This window comes from Sinohyriopsis cumingii, chromosome 13 (genome assembly GCF_028554795.1).
Source record: "Sinohyriopsis cumingii isolate HCF-2022 chromosome 13, ASM2855479v2, whole genome shotgun sequence".
In the NCBI taxonomy this organism is placed as follows: Eukaryota; Metazoa; Mollusca; class Bivalvia; order Unionida; family Unionidae; genus Sinohyriopsis; species Sinohyriopsis cumingii.
Genome location: NC_142973.1, coordinates 37,586,650 through 37,607,369, shown reverse-complemented (window position 1 = coordinate 37,607,369; position 20,720 = coordinate 37,586,650). Strand labels below are relative to the sequence as shown.

General features: G+C 37.1%; 1 protein-coding gene across 8 annotated transcripts in view; it reads right to left on the bottom strand.

Annotated features, from left to right (window-relative positions):
• Positions 1 to 20,720, bottom strand: part of LOC149785224 (heat shock 70 kDa protein 12A-like) — a 48,466-nt gene that overhangs the window by 18,554 nt on the left and 9,192 nt on the right. For 7 of the 8 annotated variants that reach the window (XM_089979047.1, XM_089979051.1, XM_089979050.1 and 4 more), the window contains exons 4-5: positions 15,736 to 15,957; positions 14,955 to 15,111 (exon numbers count right to left, since the gene is read on the bottom strand). In XM_089979047.1, coding sequence (XP_089835173.1) covers positions 14,955 to 15,111; positions 15,736 to 15,957 — 379 coding nt within the window. The remainder of the gene's footprint in view (positions 1 to 14,954; positions 15,112 to 15,735; positions 15,958 to 20,720) is intronic. The other variant, XM_089979055.1, reaches the window with a different exon arrangement.

Here is a 20,720-nt window from a genome sequence, read left to right as displayed (position 1 = left end):
ATCATGAGGCAGGAATAGTATGTCAGCCTGATGAACTTCATTGGGCACACTAACATCAAAATGTGCAAAGTTGATTTGTCGAGGTGGTGGTAAGTAGATTTGCCATATTGCTTGTTTTGATAGCCAATTTTTGGCAACCTCGCGTGTTACTGATGCCGCGTTGGCGAGTTTATTAATTGCTGAGTTACCTCTCCAGTATCCGATTGGGGAATAATAAATCGCTTGCATTTTTATTTAATTATCCAGCGCCTAATACTAATTTAGATTTCATCGCTGATCTTACTAACCAATTAGCGAGTGACTCCTTAAATGATTTATTTTTTATGGCGCTTAGTGCATGAATTAATTTCACATCCGCGATATGCCTGTCTTGTAGATCTTTACTTCGATAAGCAACATCATGTATGTGACACGCTGCGTCGATAGCGTTTATCGGATACTCTCCCGGTTTTGGTTTAGATTGTTCATCAAGTCTGATATCTAGTCGGGTCCCTGGACCGCAGTAATTGTATCCTGGGAGATGTTTTTCTCCGGGATACTTTGCCCAGGGAGTTCCGGGGAGCTTTCCAAGTTTGGCTGCAATGTCACCTCCGCTAAATTCTCGCTTTTTTTTTTAAATCTAAATTTTTTTGTGCCACATCGCGTACACTTACCAGAAAGTGCTTGTCTGTTATTTTTTGTTGTAATGGTTGTTAGATCATTCGTAGGGGTTCGTGCCTTACACTTCACACAATATAGATCCATAATTATTATTCTTTATATACAAATGGAAATTACAGATTTTTCTGCGACAAAAAAGAAAGAGCCAGTTAAGCATAATTCAGTGCTACCAAACTCTATCCGCGCGATTATAATTGGGCCATCCGGTTCAGGTAAAACACAGCTGTTGCTGAACTTGATAATGAAGTGGATGAAATGGGATAAACTGTATTTGATAGCTCCATCTGTAGATGATCAACGATGCTATAACGTTATAAAAGATTTTAATGAGAGTGCAAGCGCGCTGAGTAAAGACGGTGAGGATGTTGTTGAATTTATCACTGATATCGAAGAAGCCCCCAGCGTCGAGGATCTTGATGAATCAATTAACAACCTAGTAGTGTATGATGATGTTATGTTGGACAAGCAAAAAAATCCCGCAAGAATATTTTCCCGGGGACGTCACAAAAACACTGATGTGATTTATGTTACTCAGCGTTATACACAAATTCCTAAAGTAATCAGGGATAATTGTAATCTTCTTGCGATATTCAATGGAGTTGATACACATACACTGAGAAATATTCATCAAACCTGGTGTGGTGGCGATATGGATTTAAATAAATTTAAAAATTTCTTCAGTCATGCTCAAAGAAAACCTCACGGATTTGTGACAATAAATTTACACGATCCCAGAACAAGATACCGTATTGGACTTGATACACTATTTGCAACATAAAAATGTTTTTCCTTGGAAACTCATTTCCCAGAGCAGCAGAGGGGATGGACCCGACCCATGGATTTTTCAATAACGACCCCGCCACGGAAACTGTTTCAGATTTATTGAAGTAACCCAAGTTGTCAGTGCAAACTCAACGAGTTTGTCCCTGGAAACTCTTCGAGTTTTCGGGGGACATTTTTTTTTGTCCTGTATTCTGAATAGAAGGGTTTATTTCGTCGAAATAAGCCCTCTATCGAGGAATAGTTTCCTGGAGGGGTTTATTGTGCAAAAAGTTTCGGTCTGTACAGCCCCTCTGCTGCTGCTGTACCCTCACCCTCATGTTGTAATTATTATAGATGTGAATTCAGGCATATTCCCGACATCAATGTTATACATTTACAAATTACAAAAGATTAGAGTTTTAATTTCTTGATATCTTTATACGCACTGTATGTGTGTATGTCTCAGGTAATAATATGATGTTGGAATTATCTGATTCCAAATTTTCTACTGTAGGTAGTGTTGACATCTGCAATTCAATATTGCGTTTTTGTGCACTCAAGCTAATACGTTGTTGTATCACAGCACCCACGGTTTCCCCAAAACAATTATATTGTAAGACTTATTTTTTAATAAATAAGTTATGGTGTTGATAAACAAAATTAAATTTTATGTTCAATATCTGGTTTTCCGTCAACCAGCTGTTCATCTTAATATGGATAAGCCTTCGGGGCATACAATAATGATGCGCCATACAATAATTTTGTTTTACGTTTCTTTAAAATTTAATATTAAAAAAGATTGTTGAATTTCAACACAATCTCTCCTTTTATGCTAAATTAAATCAATGTGATTTTGTGATTCAATGTGATTATGATCCAGAGATAGTTTTAATGCGGGGAATTTTTTTCAAAAATCAGCATCTACTTTCTCCCACTACAAACACTGCTTTCTACCAGTAGAAATATAGATTCGATTCAGAAAACACTTTTCCCGATACGCACATGAATAGTGTGTTTACAGTTGCATCACTATTCCTACTGGTATAGACTGAATACTATTTAGACGCCCTCTACATATTGACACTGCAAAACCATCAGTACCTAACCGAGTTTCATATTTGTTGCTATCAATCAATATATATATATATATATATATATATATATATATATATATATATATATATATATATATATATATATATATATATATATATATATAGCCAGTGCAAACTCTAACTTTCTTCATTTATTATTTCATCAATAATATCAGCATTTTTATTATTAACATATTCTTTATCAAGTCAACATTATCAATAGCTTTATAACTTATGATTTTATTTCCATCAATATCGTATGTACCTTTCGTTGCATCTTCAGCCGTCATTAAAAACGTGCCATTATTTTAATTCCGATTTTTGGTGTCAATAATATCCAAAAAATGTTTACTGGTACAATTTTTAAAATCATTTATATCGTTGTCACCAATATGTACATTCCCTAATATGTTCCAGTTGCCCGCCATGTGTTAATATGTTGTTTTTGTTATATTGATAATTATGAACATTTCATTGGTCTACATATCATTTCCGGTTGCATTTTGATCAACTGCTGAGTCAAATAAATCATTTTGTCTACATGTTGATACTGGCGAAACAAAACAAAAACATGCATTTTCTTACATAAAAACATGCATTTTCTTACACCATCACTTGCTCAAGATGAGCTATGCGATCAATTTTAGTTGTGATTATGAAGCCATCAGATGTTAGGATAGTGACTGGGCGTTTTTCATCATAATAACAGCTTTATCATTACTTGTTCTGACGATCCAACATTAGAGCAACCAATATATCTAACTGCGTCCTTGTGCATGGAAATATCCAAGTTTTAAGTCATCACAACAGCAGTCCTTCTCAAACAGATATCTAATTTCTGTAATTGTTTATCAACTCATCGGAAAATGGTTAACAAGTAAATTTGTTATGAGGATACTGTCATCACGATGTTACCACACTAGTTGCACTAACAGGCTGTACTAATTTTACAATCATATTTACATTTTGATACATTTCCGATGATCTGACAAACATCCCAATCCCAGAGTGAACTTACGCATGAAGCTTATTCTTTAAAATATTAATAACTTCATTTCTAGTTACATTTTTAGTAGTATTCAATTCTGAATCAATTCTGCTATCTGTTAGAGTTCTAAAAATTGCATAGCTCAGTATGTAATTAAACAAATACATAATACGAGATACCCAAAGAAAAATTAACAAAAGAACAAGAAAAACATTGATTTAATCAAATGTTGCATGATGGTTCAGATAATAATCACTCCATAAAATTAACTGCAACAAAAGAAGGCAATGCTAATATTTTGCTAATTAATCATGAAATTGTAAGATTAGAAAACGATGGTGTTATCGAAATTGAATAGGTTTATATTACATTACATAACCACACTGAATACCATGAGAAACAACAAATTGTTTGTTTTACATATCTGATTGATTAATATGAAATTTAGGTCGTATTTTTCTCATACTGAGTCATGATCTTGTACTATCTGTTTTGTTCTTACAGTTTTTGCTTGAATAAGAACCTGTAAAATATCTAATAATTCTGACCGTACATAATCTGACTTGTGTTTTCTTTGATTCTGATAAGCTTAACCATTTGTAAAACATGTTTAATAATTACGCAATAGTTTTATTATCAATTTCATATTTATTACCTGTTTGATAGTTATGTAATAATTGTCTAATGTAACATTTATTATGAAAGTAACTTTTTCTTGTAATTTTTTTTCTTGATTTCCATCATAATATTGTAAGCGCATATAATCAATATTAATTAATGTTATACCTGGTTTGGACAACATAAATTATCATTAGATGATTTCTTATAATTAAAAACAAAATAACAAATATTTTTGTCTGGCAGAAGTAAAACCAATTCTGAATCAATACTGCTATATGTTCTCAAACTGTACAGAAGTAAAACCTATTTTATTTCAGATCGATTTGTATATATATAACAACAGTATAAGGAAGTAGTTTTGTCGATTACTGGTTAGCAGACCGTTAATTGTTAAAGAAACAAATAATAGGAGACAATTTAGGAAAGCGACAATTTTATAAGGCTATTACCAAACAAGTAGAACAACATATAAAATGCAAAAGTGTAGCAACAAATTTATGTAAAACAGTACAGATTAAGTAAAAATAAGCAGAAAATCGAATGCAAATAGTAAAAGCATTCGCAGAAAGAGTACAGCGAATATTATCATACGTTATGCGCCCACCACCCTAAACACAGCATGGATCTGTTGTGGCAATTTACGAAGGCACTGATATAACTATTTTTACCAAGAGAATGCCATTAGTCATGTTATGCATATTTAATTGCTATGGTGTGATTTACCTTTGTCATAATTAAGGGTACGAGTATGGTCCTACCTGACTAATGTCTTTTCTTTTGTAAACCACATATTACATGTCTGGTCTTTGTCTATGACAGTGTAATATATGCTAAGATTATTTTTTTGTAGCTAAACATGTTTATTTTGGTGTTGAATTCAGGACAATGGTATTCCCATTGGCAAAACATGGCCTACCCGTTCATTCGGAATACTCTATACCTTTGAATCTGTAATATAATCCGTTTGGCTATTTGGAATTTAATTCACAGCAATGTAAGCCCATGTAAGTATCCACTTTGTATACAGAGGAAATATATAATTTCTTGAATTTTACGGAACTCGTTGGCTTTCACTCTTTTGTGTTACTTAGGACAAAAATGTCGTAACAATCACGTAGGCCACAATACCTACCCTCTGTATGGACAAAGGTCAATTACAAATTACAATTTTTAAATATACATACAATATAGCCATGACAAAAATTGTATCGCCATATTTGAATATTTTTGAAAATGATCAAAGAGATGAATCAATTAGGAATTTTGAATGTGTAGAATACCTTCCACGTGATACTAATAATATGAACAAAGATGATCAACGTATCATACACACAATGGATGAAAGTATGTCTTTACTACAACATACGGGTATTTATTGAGAGCCGGGTAGATAACAAAGAGTAGCGATTATGCCATCAAAGTATGCTGCGGATGCTGAGATAACGTCAGTCAATAACGCATAGGGACTCTTTCACAGTGTCCAAGATGTAATAGATGATAATGTAATATATCAAATGTCTTCAGTCACGTAAACAATGGTGGTCGTTTAAATAACAAATGCAGCTAGTAAAAAAAGGCGTTATAATCACACCTCATTATAACCGGTAAATAAAAATAACTGGCTTGTTCAGTGCAATTAAAGCACAAAAATGCATCGTTTTGTACTTTTTGATACATTAATTTCGAAAATGTCTTTTAGCTTTCGTGATACATCTGTTCGTTGAATAAATGAGTACAGCTTAAAGTAAATCTCCCTCGTGTTACGGGAAGTCGTCTTCGTTTTGAAACCGATCTGCTTATGCCTCGACAAAAATTTAAATAAATGCATGCAAGGTAATACAACTGAGTATTGAGATAAAATACAAATAATTAAAATGGTAAAATGTGAGGGAAAAACAAAAGTAGAAGTGGAAACTAATGCATTTTGCTAGTAAAGGTGGCGCCGGTGTTAATGTAAAAATGTTAATGTAAAGTATCATACTTACGTTGGACGCAATAAAGGTCACTTGCAAAGCACTTTAAAACCGTGTGAGTATATAATGCGGCGTATTCCGGTTATTTATCTATGCGTTCGAGTTTTGACAAACAAACAATCAAAGCAATACTTTAGGCCACGATGGTGGCCGACAAAAATAGTGCGACCATGCCCATGTTTGTGTGTGTGTGTGTGTGTGTGTGGGAGAGAGAGAGAAAGAGACAGAAAATGCAAACGTTTCGTTAACAAAAGGTTTTTAAAAAATGGTATTGGCAGCCCGGTAACAAACGAGGGCAGCCGGAACGTTAGTGTGCTCCGCCCGGCAATCCACTAGAGTGCCCCCCAAAAGTGGGATTACAAATGCGAGCCATTAAAGAGATATCTTTGACACAAAACATTTTATTAAAAAAATTATTGCGTTAAGATATAATATAATGTCCACTGTATCAACACATGAGGTTGGGTACTACTGGTAAATGATTCAAAAGTGCATTAAAAGCTACATAATCAAATTTGTAAAGTTCACGCTAATAGGATTTGCAGAGGAGGAGGCACCTATACTTGTATCCGGTGCGGAATATGAGTAACGGCTAAACAGGTCTGCTGTTTTCGCTCCGGGTTGAACTACACAATATATGATTTACAGGAAAACAGAAGGCAGCAACAAACTGTTATTTAAGCAGAATTTCAGCGCCTGGCTTATATTTAGTTGTGCGTCGCTTTTACGTGGGTAATTATTTGTACTGAGAAAAATATGACAGCAAAGCATACACAATGATTAGATATGCCAATAATGCGAGTGCATAACGCAGGGAGTATATGCACTCATGCGATCCGACATCCTTAGTGGTGCATCTACTGAAAGAACAAGTCGACAGAATGCGGACGGCTTATGCTGAGACTAAAAGAAATTGAAACAAGGAGCTCAAAGCAGAAGCAAAACGCTGGCGCGAGCGCTAGCGACATACAAGATAAAAAGGAACTTACTCTGTTGAGCCTGAGCCGCCCAACTAGTTACTTGATCTTGACAAGGCAGTACCGCATCCTACACCTATATCCGTGAGATATTATCGTAGCTTTCGTGACGCCAATAAAGAGTTTGAGGTCGATGGTGTTGAGCAACTGATTAGCACGTTTTGTATTAAAGTGGATGATGATCCACTTGAAATTTGAAATATCAACAAACTGCGTTGGTGCAGTGTATGAGGCGGGCGCTTGATCATGGATAACCGAGTTAACGAGCGCGCAACCTCTATTCTTGCGCCATGTTTCTCACCCAAAACAGGGATATGGATATGTGGACTGTGGTGGACAAGTTTGACCGAGTGAGGGCAGAAGTGACTAAGAATGGGGAATGGTTACAATTGCACGTAAAACAAGGCCTGTGTGTCTCTGTGGTATTTACCAGCCTTACTACGGAAACGTCTTCCGGATGGCAGTATATGTATTCTTCCTTCAAAAAGTAAAAAGTCTCAACCCTAATTATCTATCCGTATCAGGCATAGAGGCTTCAGAAGTGTTTCAAAGTCGATGATGAAACATTCTGAAAATGTCACGAAAGAAAATGGCATGACAGAGTTTCGTTGCATGAAAGGTGGATAAACAAAACAAATGCAATTATGGACGATGTGATCAACCTAGGAAAAACATCATCCCTACAAGCGTCGCCGGTGACGATATATTTAATACCTGAAAGTAATCCACGTCATTGTGGCCGGTAGTGGAACTAATTGTCCATAATAAGCACACCTGACCACAAGATTTCCACTTAGCGGAAGTGCGCATGATATAATTCTACGATAATGATGTCTGGAAGGTCATTCAGCAGATTACAGATGCGATGTGCACGGTCCTTGCAACAGATTCTTCCTTGCTCTAAGAACATTGCTTTATGAGCTGCAACCGATTTCATCTACAACAAGCCCGTGAATCAGGCAAAGTTGGACGGCATCCAAGCAGATACTGATAAACACAGCGTTCTGCGTCAAATGAGCCGTCCTCGAGTGCGAAAGCCACGACGCCAACTGCCCAAAAGCGCTTGAAAATGGGGCAAGTGTCGTTCATAACGTTGCAAAGTTCTGGACTCCTAACGATGGCGCCGCCTACATGCCCACGTCTGAGTGTTCGGCCAAGTGCAAACTAGAAGTGCCAAATTCGACCGATAGTCAGCAATTTATAAGCAGTGCACCGTATTTCCTACATGAACAACGGTGGATGTTCTGAAAGAACACACGCGTAAATCCCTTTTCGTGGCCAAAAGAATGGACTCCAGATTCCATGGAGCAGAAATAAATTCCAAACGTCATCATCTGGGACGAGATATACACGGTCCTTCGCCGCATTCTCGATATCTTTCTTGATGGCTGGAGTTGCCAGTCAGGACCAATCTCCGCCTATTAGCGTGAGCCGCATCATAACTAGCTGGATGGAACGGCAGTTTATTACGAAAAGGTGGAGGAAAACTACTGTACCAAAGAAGATTACTCTCCAAAAAGTGTGTTTTGTGTCAGAAAATGCGAAATGTTCTTCCCCCCGTCGTAGCTGGAGTTCTTTGGGGAGCGATGGAGTCCCAACAATATTCTCGTGATTTATCGCACAGCTGTGTGTGATGGAGCCAAAGATCTTCTGTTTAAGCGCAATAACTTTCCAGATAACCCAGCGTCTTTCCAATGCAAAATACAAGATGGAAAGTGTCAGAACCTGCATGTGGCCATTCCTGGGATAGATGAGAGGCGAAAGACTGTGCGAAACGACATCTTCAGGAACAGCTTCCAATCATGTTTTAAAAACTCGACTGATGCCTGGCCACGACATGAATGGTCACAGCTTTCTGGGACTAACCATCGAGAGCTCGAATAAAGTATAGATTGTTGACAACCGAAACCAGTGGTCTCGTGTATCTGGCTTTACCACTTACAGTACCCATCTAAACTCAAGCATATCGCTGAATCACCGACTGTGGGGTCCAAAATTAAGCAAGCACCAACTGAGCAAAGCTATCCAAAATTAGTTTGTGTCATATCTGCAGTAGGATAGACTCCGAGGTCAAATTTTAGCTTTACTCAAGGTCAATGACGTGCTTCACCTCATGCAATAGCAAACTAACCGTTTTCCGCTTACAACATTAAAATGTTTTGGGCCTACGATACAAAAACACGGTAGTTTAGTGTAGCCCGCCTGGACAATGCCCAGTGACACTCGAAAGGCAACCTGAGACTGAGCTGTTTGGAGCGCAAATGTCAAAACAGGGGCTGTGCAGCCCGGTCTATCAGCAACAGGATAGTGAATTCAACTTCAGAGACGTGCATGTTGATTGGGAATCCGGTAGGGTGGTAATTGTGTTTCAGGTGGGACAACCTGCAGCTCTTCGCGCGCTTAGGTCATGCAAAACCTAAGCTAAGCAAATGATATCGTACATGAGATCCGGTCTTAACAGTCGCGCGCTCTTACCTGTAGATCAATGGGGACCATAATGGGTCCGTAGCACGGCTTTGTGCGTCCTCCGTCTCTTCCGGCACATTTACATACCAAAGCATAGCGTCTGATGGAAAGCGCTCCTCTTCAAGGCCAAAAATTTGCATCACTGCGCAGGCATAGCCTGCACATACGTAATACGAATGGTATCAATTGGTCATTTTCCTATACGCAATGTTACCGTATCATTTAGTTCCATCGCAACTGGCAAAACCTCGTTGTGCGGCAGAAACAAGAAGTTTGCCTGGTGCAACTGCAACATCAATCCGTGGAATGGGAAATTCACGCGACGCGGTAAGTTAACTCTTTGACATAGCCTACTTTTTCAGACATTCCCTTCAAATATCTTGTGAGACTTTGGCAGCTTCTGTCAGCTTTTCACAGTGCCACAACAGTCCTGTAATTCCGCATGCTGTAGTATATTGCCACAAGCTTAGCATAAACTGCATTTTCACGCCCGATGTTAATGAGTGCCGTTTCCGAGGTGAACACTGACTTTTAGTAGGTCCAATTTGTCACCGTAAAAATGCTTATACTAGCCAGATTATAAATACTTATGGGCTACTCAGACCAAGGCGGTGAGTCCTCTGAAGAAAAATATCCTATTGTCTTTTTGCTATTCGTGCGATGGCGTGTAGACGTCAGAAAATTGTCATTGGTCGTTGAGCTGCGTCTGTTTCTCCGTTAGTCACCAGTTAGTACCTGAGCGCAGATTCTTCAAAGTTCAAATTCTTCATAAGCCTTTCCACGCAGCTGTTCATCTTGGTCTCTTTAATTTAACTAATTGAGAAGTTCATTGCACTTAGACTGCGAAGCTGGGAATGCTTCATTAGCCCTGTCGTGGCGAATGCATTCCTCGTCGGCCCCATATTAAGTTTGAGGTACAGAATGTCAGGGCGTTAAAAGCTACCTCAACGACCATAAGAGCAGCAAATGTTATTTGACAATAGTGATGATATTATCAGGAATGGTGTTCTCTCTCCAAAAGCTCAGCCATGCGATGGGAACTAACTTTGCCATGCCTTCAAAGTCTAGGCGGCCAAGGTTGGCAGGCTTCATTCTTAGCAAGTGTTTATTAATCATCCTATACCCAAAATCATGGCCGCCAAGCAATGCTTCAAGGAAGTTTCCAATATCTTTGGCGCAATGTGTGTAGACATTCCGTACATTAAAATTCCATATGAAAAAGTCGAGGTGTGTCCATCAGTGACTGATGGAGCTTAACCCATGTAGTAGCTCTTTAATTTCATGGCCATTTATAGCTTCTGCCATGGCTCCTGTGATAATCTGGATATGGTTCAATGAACGCCTGGCTGCAGACAATACGTACCTAAAGTCGCAAGTTTTATGGCATGAGTGGCAACGCACAAGATCTGGATACAGCTGTCCGTTCAAGTTACCGCTGTTCCAGTGGACGTGGTACTAACTGATAGGACATTGGCAGGTTTGTGCGCGGAAGGAGCATGACAAAAACCTTCCTTTTAAATAAACACATAGACCTCCGCTCGACGCAGGGTTCCGATGTGCTAACCCTATCTACACCTTGGCGGACCGTACAGTTATTTCAGAGCTTTGACCTAGTGACATCTATTGGATTTCATGAATTGTCTCTCTTAGCATGTAATGCCCGCTAACCAATATCGTGTAACAGCGGTGCGTTGTGCGTCGGCTGAAATTGTAGGAGCTGTTGTCTTGAAAAATATACTTTGTAAGTTTAATATAGAAAGTATGACTATATACCAGAGAGAAGCCAGTACATGTGTATTTGAGGGAAAGGCTGTATTTGTACAAATACGGACAGGTAGAGGAAAACTACTTAGTTATCAGTCCATTCCATTTGTGTTCCCCGCTTGTCTCGATCTTGTAGGAACAATGTTCAAATCTGAACAACTTGATTTTGATTGGATGCAGTGATTTTCCGTTGCGTCAAATGAAATTCACAGACCCGAAGCACCGAAATATCTGAACGATCTGCCAAGGTGTAGATAGGGTTAACACATCCGAACCTTGGCTATCAAAGATGTGGTTCCATGTTGGAGGTGAAATGACTACTGTGATCATTTTTTAGAACCAGTTCTATATTTCTACGGTGTTTTTGTTAAACCACCCCCACCCACCCAAGTCAAAATGGCAATACATTGACAAGAAGTAGCCATATAAAGATTTTCAGTAGAGCTTTCAAATTAGCCGTTTTGGATGTTAGATCAGCATCATTTTAATATGAGACCAGATTTATACTGCAAAAAACAAGAGTTTAATTATTTTAAAAAATATAACCTGTATATCCTTCCGGTCATGAGAAGTATCGAGAGATATTTCACATTTTGGGAAGTTACATTGCATCAATATTATTTACGGCCAATTATATACACTGAGAAGTATTTCGGTGAACAAAACATGGCTATGCGACCATACATTCAAGAGAGGCGGTAATAAAACGATTTTACGTATTCTGAATTAGAAGTCAAAAGTCATAAATGATGACAAAGATTATTACATTCTAGGTGATATAAACAAAGATTTACTTTATAAACTATACTGATTTTGCTGAACCTTAATGAAAAACCTAGTTATTTAATGAACCGATAGAACAATGGCTAATTTAAAACCCTTAATTATTATATCTATACTAAAATCCCCCAAAATATGTCCAAAGTATATAGTCACAATACTAGATCAAACGATTATTTTACATGTGAACAAGCCAAAATGAATTAATCAAAAGCAGGTCGACAAATCAATTATTACAGGTCTTTAAAAAGTTTAATAAAAGTAAGATTCTGATTGACAAGCAGCTGGAAATAAGTTCAACATCTAAATCGTTTGTAAAGCACTTATATTTCTAGATTTACGCGATCTGATATAATATGCCTATTGTTTTTAAAGGCATCTGCACCTGCTATCGCATTCGTATAATCACCGTCTGAAGACTGGTAAATCTCTCCACATATGGAACTACAAAGGTAACTTCGCTCCTTAAGACAGAACAAAAGCTGACGTAAACAGTTTTCAGTCAATTTCTTTTCTTCCAACTCTTTGAAAAAAAATGTATATTAAAAAGAATATTACTGAGTCATTTTGTACTTATCTCAATGACCACAAACTTCTCCATGGTAACCGATCTGGATTTAAGCAAAATCATTCCTATGAAACGGAACTACAATGTTTCATATATAGCTGCGACATTTTTATGAAGAAACGCTATTTGGGAGTTCTATGATTGATATTTTTAAAAGCGTTTGATCTTGAAGATCATGAAATTATCCAATAAAATCTATAAATATATAGATAGCTCAAAAAATGGGTAGCTTCATTTTTAAATGACAGATTTTAGAAAGTTAATGTCAGTGACACGTATGTGAAAGTAGCATAATAAGCCCTGGTTTGCGACAAGAATCAATATTCGGGTCACTTTTGAAATACTGCTTTATAAATAACGTTTCTTACATGCTTAGAAGTACTGTATTATCAACTGATCTTTACGCTGTTGATACTACTACCACTATTATTCTCTCTCTCTCTCTCTCTCTCTCTCTCTCTCCGCAAAACTGAACTAGAAAATCTTCGGACAGCAGTAAATAGCCTTCGAATGTGATTTATTTGAATGTGGTTTACCGAAAATGAATATTGTAGAAAATACATATGCAGCAAGAGATTCTTTAATAACACTTCAACCAAAAAAAGAACAAAGTTAAAACTTATTTGAACTTTTTCTAAAGCAATAAAAAAAACATAAAGGGGTTTCCGATGACCAAATTTTGGTATTATTGTTGACAGTAATTATTTTGTTCAGATGATATAAATTTCATAACAAGAAAACAAACCACCTATCTTCAGCAATTAATGAACTAAAGTGTCTATTCCAAACGAATATTGTGTCAGTTTTTACAAGCACTAACATTTAGTGACTACTGTTATGTATCATCAGGAAACACGCCTGATGTTTTATCACGTTTGGTTGCAATAACAAGTCAGTAAAATAGCAGTAGATGGGTCAACTGGAAACACTGAAGAGGCAATTGACACTTTAAACATCATACGTTTTCAAAAACGACTTTACCTTAAGAAACACAAAATGATGTAGACAGTGTCTTTTAAATCTGCTCCAGTTTATTTCAGTGATATTTTTCATTGCAGAGAATACAACAACACTCATCCTTTCAATGACATCCATGGACATTCAAAATCCAGCCCCCCCCCCCCACAACCCCCCGAAGTATTTCAAGACAGTTTTCAATATTTCGGGGCCATTGTGTGGAATCATATCCCCAAATCATTAACAGAATCTTCTATTTTTTTTTTCAGTTTTGTATAATAGATGTATTACACGGATGAAATCTTAGTTTTAACTAATAACAGCATGGGGCATATCCACCTCCCCCTGATATTTTTGTATGTAAATGTTGGAACGTGTTTTGCACCAATTTAATTTAATTTAAATTAGTGAATGTTTGTGTGCATGTACGTGTGTATGTGTGAGAGGGATCGCACTCTGCATACTTGTACAGACATCCTAAAGGGCTGCAATGTAAATTAGTTCAATGATTTATCTGAGTTAACCTCGTTAAATAAAGTCTTAACAATTATTATTATTATTATTATTATTATTATTATTATTATTCAATCTAGTAAAAAAAAAGTTAATGATGATGAAGAGACAGACTGCTGCACTGTGAAATGTTTATCAGAAACCTTTGAAGTGTTTGCAAATTAACAGAAAGCTAGAAAGAGGGAAAAAAGGCATGCTGTATATCAAAACGATTAAGTAACATCCAAATTGAAAACTGTTTTTCAACTGCGGCTAATTTAAGGTCACGTGTTCATCCATTGGAAAGTTCTACATTTAAAATCATGATTATAACCTGGCTAATGTCTCCCTGAAAAATAAATCCTTGAGTCTTCGCAAGCTGGGCCAATTACACGCAAACATTCCTCATTAATATGAACCACTTATAAATGAACTCATCCAAGACCTCAGTGAAATAAGTTCATACACAAAGTTTGAACATAGTCTGTTAAAAAGATGAAGGATCTGTTGGTTCACGAGCTCGGCAATCACATGTGAGGACACCTCATTAGTACTGGAACATGTCACTCATAACTGAATGCATACAAGATCATAGTCATATAGGCCTTTGCACAAAGTTGGAGCACAATCTCTTGAAAACGTTAGTGTACAATTTTCACAATCTCGGTCAAACACATTCAATAAAACCCTATTGGTATGTGCAGATGTCGCTCATAATCGAGGGCATCCAAGATATAAATGATATAAACGTATGTACCAACTTTATCACAATCTGTTTAAAACTGAAGCCTCGTGCGTACGTGCGTGCGTGTGTGTGTGTGTGTGTGTGTGTGTGCGTGTGTGTGTTTGTACCTCCAGCGTCTAAGACCATATATTTATCCCCTGGTTTGAAAAGCATTGCAGCTGACTTCTTTCCTTCTCCAACACCAGCAGTTTCTTGTAGCTGGCAGAACATGGACGCTACTTCTGGCTCCAAGGCAAGTCTTAGTAGGTTTCCATCTATCCCAGCCTATAATAAAATGTTTGAAAACTGCCAGTTGCCATTCGAAGAAATTCCTGAAGAATCAACTACATTATTGTTGCAAAGTAGGATCCAAAACTTTTCAATCCTCAGTCAATATGCGTGTGTGGTTGATGTATGTGTGTGTGAAATAGTTTAGCGGATTCCAAAATTGAACTTTTAAGTATAATAAATATGTAGTGATATATAGTATATAACTAAAATCTCAGGTTCCATTATACATGACAAAATGAATAATCTTTACCACGCCATGAAAATGCAAACAAAAATAAAGAAATAGAATTGATGATATAAATAAAACCAGCAGAAACATCATCATCGACATTTGTAGTAGTGTTAGTTATTGTAGAAAAGGATAGATTACAAAGAAACTTGGCTGACCTAGGTGAGTATCAAACCCTCGACCCCTGGATTATAGGTCCTACGATCGTCCAAATGAGTTACCGCAGCTGCAAAATGGCGGCGATGATGAATACGAGTATGGTGGAGGAAAGGTCCTTTCCCCGTCCAATTTAAGATAGAGCTGATGGAGCTTAAGAAGGATAACATGAAGTTGTGGTGAAATATTCGGTATAAGAAAAGGCATTTTAAAACGGGAGACAAAGCTATCACCTGTTCCGCAGCCTTCCTCATAAACTGCTTGGCTTTATCATTCCAAATAGCAGGTATGGTGAGTACCCAGCGAATATGGGAGGGTGCCAGAGTCCCATCCATCCGGCTGTTTACGGTGGCCACAAGGTTGTCTTTTAGATATCGAATACTCAGAGAGAACACTTTCATGGCTAGAAGTTTCCTTCCCTTGCCGTCACTAATTTCTGTGTCCTTCGTTAGCTCCTAATATTGGAAAAGATTGGAGTTTTGTAAGCGAACACACTATAAAGAAACGTGCACTGCTTTGGTTTTGTTTGTTTGTTTTCTTGGTTGTTTTTTTTTTGGGGGGGGTGTCTTTTTGTTGTTATTGTTGTAAAAGTTGATATTTTGGAGCGAAATAAACACATTTCATAAGTGACTTAAATATCAGATAAACTTCTGTGTCTCAAAAGCACTTGCTATACACATAATGCATTGCTGGATTTAACATGGGATTTTTTTAAATGTCATTAAGCAATAAAGTTTCCAAAAGACGAAGGAGAATGCCAACTGTTCCTTGAGATGTGTATGCATATTGCAACACATCGTGCGAGTTGGTGTGATTGTTAAATGACTCAAATCAAAATGTTCCACTAAATATTTTTCATGATAATACGACGGAGCTGTTGTCTTCAGATGTTTCATCCATCTGCCGAATTCATTTGAAGCTTAGCTGCCTCGCTAGGCGCTCAGCATTAAGAGGTTAGTGTTAAGACTTGTCGGCCTGGTGTCAGGATAATGTGACTGGGTGGGACATCATGCTACATGTCTGCGGCATGATGCTCCAGTGCTAGACATCACTTTAAACTGCCACACTGCAGAAATCGTAGTGATATGACTGGAAAAGTGTGAAAACTACGTTAAAAATATACATCACACACACACACACACACACACACACACATTTGTAGCTTATGTTCATCATTCGACACCTGCTTCCGTGTCAGCTAGACAGCACCCACAACTTCCTACACTTAAAACTGTCAATAAACTTTAGTTTGGCTTTTTATATTTACTTTTAGTTTTGCTTGTGTTTTGTTTTCATTTTTATTAAACGTAATCTGAAATAAAATTTTAATATTTCCACGAACTCACGTACCAGTTATATATGGGATCAAATCTGTCCTTATATACATATTGAAGTATTTTTATTCATCAGCCTCAGCTGCAGAAAGCTGCATTCAATGTGCAAGATTGCAATTTATTTTTTTAAAGCAACTACACATATGCATATACACTACCATTGTAAATAAGTGTCCATTTCTACCCACTAAGTTTATTGAGGAAAAACGTCTTTTATTGCATACTTAAACAATTTGGGATTAAAACACATTCTAATTTACCCAGCCTATCGCAGGTTTCTTGTGGTTTCTTTGCTTGAAATGTGTCACGTGAAAATCTAGTTCGATATCAAATTGGGTAGGCAGGAAAAACACAAATAACGTTATTTTGTCATAAGACGATCGATGTTCTATAGTCTTGCGTTCACATGAAAATGATATAAATATATTTTGACAACTGGTTGTTGAAGTCGTCGGTGAGGATATATTTGGACAACTGGTTGTTAAAGTCGTCGGTGAGGATATATTTGGACAACTGGTTGTTAAAGTCGTCGGTGAGGTAAATTTGTTGCACTGTTTGTAAATGACTCAGTGTGGAATGATACTCAGCAGAAAATTTAATAAGGCGCAGCCTGGCAAGTCCCTTTGCGACTTGGTATCATTCCAAGCCGAGTTACTAAACAAAAATAGCATTTAACTTATTATCCCACACTTCTGACAATCTAATTAAAATCATATCTCCACTGTCCTAATATCTCACAGCGACCGCTTAGGGGTCATGTTCTGATGACCTATGTTATTAGCTTTATCAGCCAATCAGATGAAGTCTTATATCTTTGCGCTTGGGAGACCAAGCAGTATAGTTGAAGAGCATCAGTATGTGCCATAGGACCTGAAAGCTGCATTTCCATTGGCTAACTCAAAGGTCACCAGAGCATGACCCCTACGCTGTCGCTGTCAGATCTACACGCAAGACAGTGGAGAGCTGATTTTCGTCCGACTGCACCTCTGATAAATTTCTCATGTTCTCATGGTTAAAGTGTGTAAGGTGAAAACTTTTTCCTGAAGCCGAGGGCAAAAATTTAAATATACCTCAAAACTCCCAAATAAAAACTCGTTCATAAACTCATTAAATATCATTGAAATTTCTCAGTTCTGTGGAAATACGAACATAACATCATCTAGAAGTTTTCACAATTGTAACCTTACTCCTTGAAAAGTTATAGCCGATACAAATTTTAAAAAGAAAAAACATTGAGTTAGTTTTTGTTTTGCTCAGACAATTTGTGTTACTATGGTGGCTCTGCAATCATAACAACCCCTGCCATTTTAGTCGCATGTTTGAAAAACACCTCAGATGGAAACAGTGACCATTCCAAAATGTCATAATAACTTCATTGACCCCACAACCAATCCATAATGTGTTGTCCCTAAAGGCAATAAATTCAATACTTTGAAGCTATTGAAATTGAATGACTCAAATTTTTTCATACAAGGATTTCAGAAATAATAGTAACAAGACCCCCACGTGAGCCTGATGTCTCTCACCTCTTTAGATTTTAAAGTTGACCAGTTCCGAAAGCAATATTATGTAGTAATGTAGTAACACAATATGTGAAGCCTATTTCCCATACATTAACTTTGTCATGATGATATTACCTATTTTACTACAGGCTGAAAAAAAATCGCAAGTTAAAGACAGCGCATGCATGTACTCTGCTCAAAATCGAATTCGTCCATAAGCTTAATGATACTGGACAATATAATACGTATTACAGACACTGGGTACAAACCATAGTCTCTAAATTTTGAGAAGTAACATGCTCAGGCAATCAAATGCAAAATTTCATACGTATATGCCCAGATCTCATATGTATATGACAGATCTCATACGTATATACCCAGATCTCACTAGCTTAGAACCTGTATCAGGCTAGAATAATAGGTTTATTTACCACCTTGAAACAAACTCCTATTGGAATTTGGTCTCCAGAACGGTAACACAATTTAGCCGGTCAGATCTAGGATTACTTTATTGATATGCATAGACCATGCTCTTTGTCAAATTTTATCAAATTCAGAAATACAGTTGCCGAAATGTTGACAAGTCTAGCCAATCATATGCAAGATCGCGTTATTAATATGTGTGGATATCGCTCATAATCGTCCAAGATCGTGATGATACTGACGAATATTTCCAGTTGGATTAGAAATCTTGTCTGCTGGCTGGTAATAAATGCAGCTAGTCAGCTGCAAGATGACACTGAAATGAACAGATCTCGCTAATATTCAAAATTGCCCGAGACCTTGATAATATAAACCTATATTACGCATTGAATCAAACTCAGACGAGACACATCATAGCCCCCATATTGGTAACAATCACATGTAAACGGCTAGATGGGAGGCGGCATATGCAGGGCCTTACAATAAGGTCACTTGACCTTTTGGGAACGTAAGCTTAACAAAAGTTCAACGTGCAAGTATTCCATTAATGGTTGTTCCTGTGGGTTTAACGTCATTTTTCATCACAGGATATACATGGCAGAGTAATTTCTGTTATTATAGTATTTAATATTTTATGAGAACATCGATCAGTTTAGAAGGAATAAACCAGACATTTTATTTTATCCATTAGTTTTGTCAAACTCTTTCGATAGCAATGATAAATAGAAAAAAAAGTTCCAAAAGTGTCTGACAGATTTCAACTTGTGGTGGAATTGGAGTTATCCAAGCTGCAAGGGCAAATAACCCACTGTGATGAATTCATAGCAGTCGGAACACATCGTGGTTTCTCTACAAGATTCCATCTTGGAAATAGTTGGATGGAATGATCCGGTATAAAAAGGGTGGAACTGCTAGAAAATGGCACCGAATATGGCGTTTCAGACCTTGGAGAATACATCACTATACATTAAAGGTATTTCATCCTGTCAGCGACAATATTACTTAGTCCTCTATTACCATAAAAATTAAAATAAACGCATCTCACGGTCTACCTGCTATTCGCGGCTCAAACTACACACTAAGACGTGACGTAACCATATTGCTCTTAGTTATTCTCTTTTTGTTAAACGGAAAAACCCTTACATACGCTAAACTTGTCCTTTTTTCAATATTTATACTTTCCGAATCAGACCCAAGAAAACAAAGTTCAAAGTAAAATTTATGAAAATTTATTAAACAGTGTTCGTTGGAGTCTCACACGTAATTTTAGTTCCCATCATTAATGATGAAAATTTGCAAAATCTATTTTGAACCGACCCTATAATTTAGTGTCCGGTGTATTTACGCAGACACTATAAAATCCATGTCTGGCAGAAGAAGGACGTGCATGTAGCAGATAAGGTCAACCTATTTGAAACCAATTATAGTTAGTTTCCTTTTAGAGCATGCATTTTCCTTTAAAACTACTGCTTCCTATGTTTCGGAAACCCATACCCCCTTCCCCACTATGCATATGGAAGAAGCAGCAAAGGGCATAAAATCATCGATTAAAAATATTTTTGTCGTGTACACTGCTTTTCTTTTGTTCCTTCATTTGCTTTGTGAAAGACGGGTGCACTGGGTTGTTTTTTTTTTTTTTATCATAACACTACTTTGCTTTGCATGAAGATACGACAGACAGTCCAATATTGTCGGTCACACAATTCTATTTAAAGCGTACGTGCTTGCCATGACATAGTGCACAACCCAGTACACCAGTATTCTTTTACTTCAGGAAATAAAAGAAGCCAGAAAATAACCCGTATGTACATAATACCAATCTAATGAAGAGGAATTCTTTCGTCCTTATAACGAAAGACATGCGTTGAAAGTAACAATTTGATACATTTCACCATCAATGAAACACCTCTAATTTTAACGTTTAACGTAAACCTGAAATATTCAAAAAAGAAGTGAAGA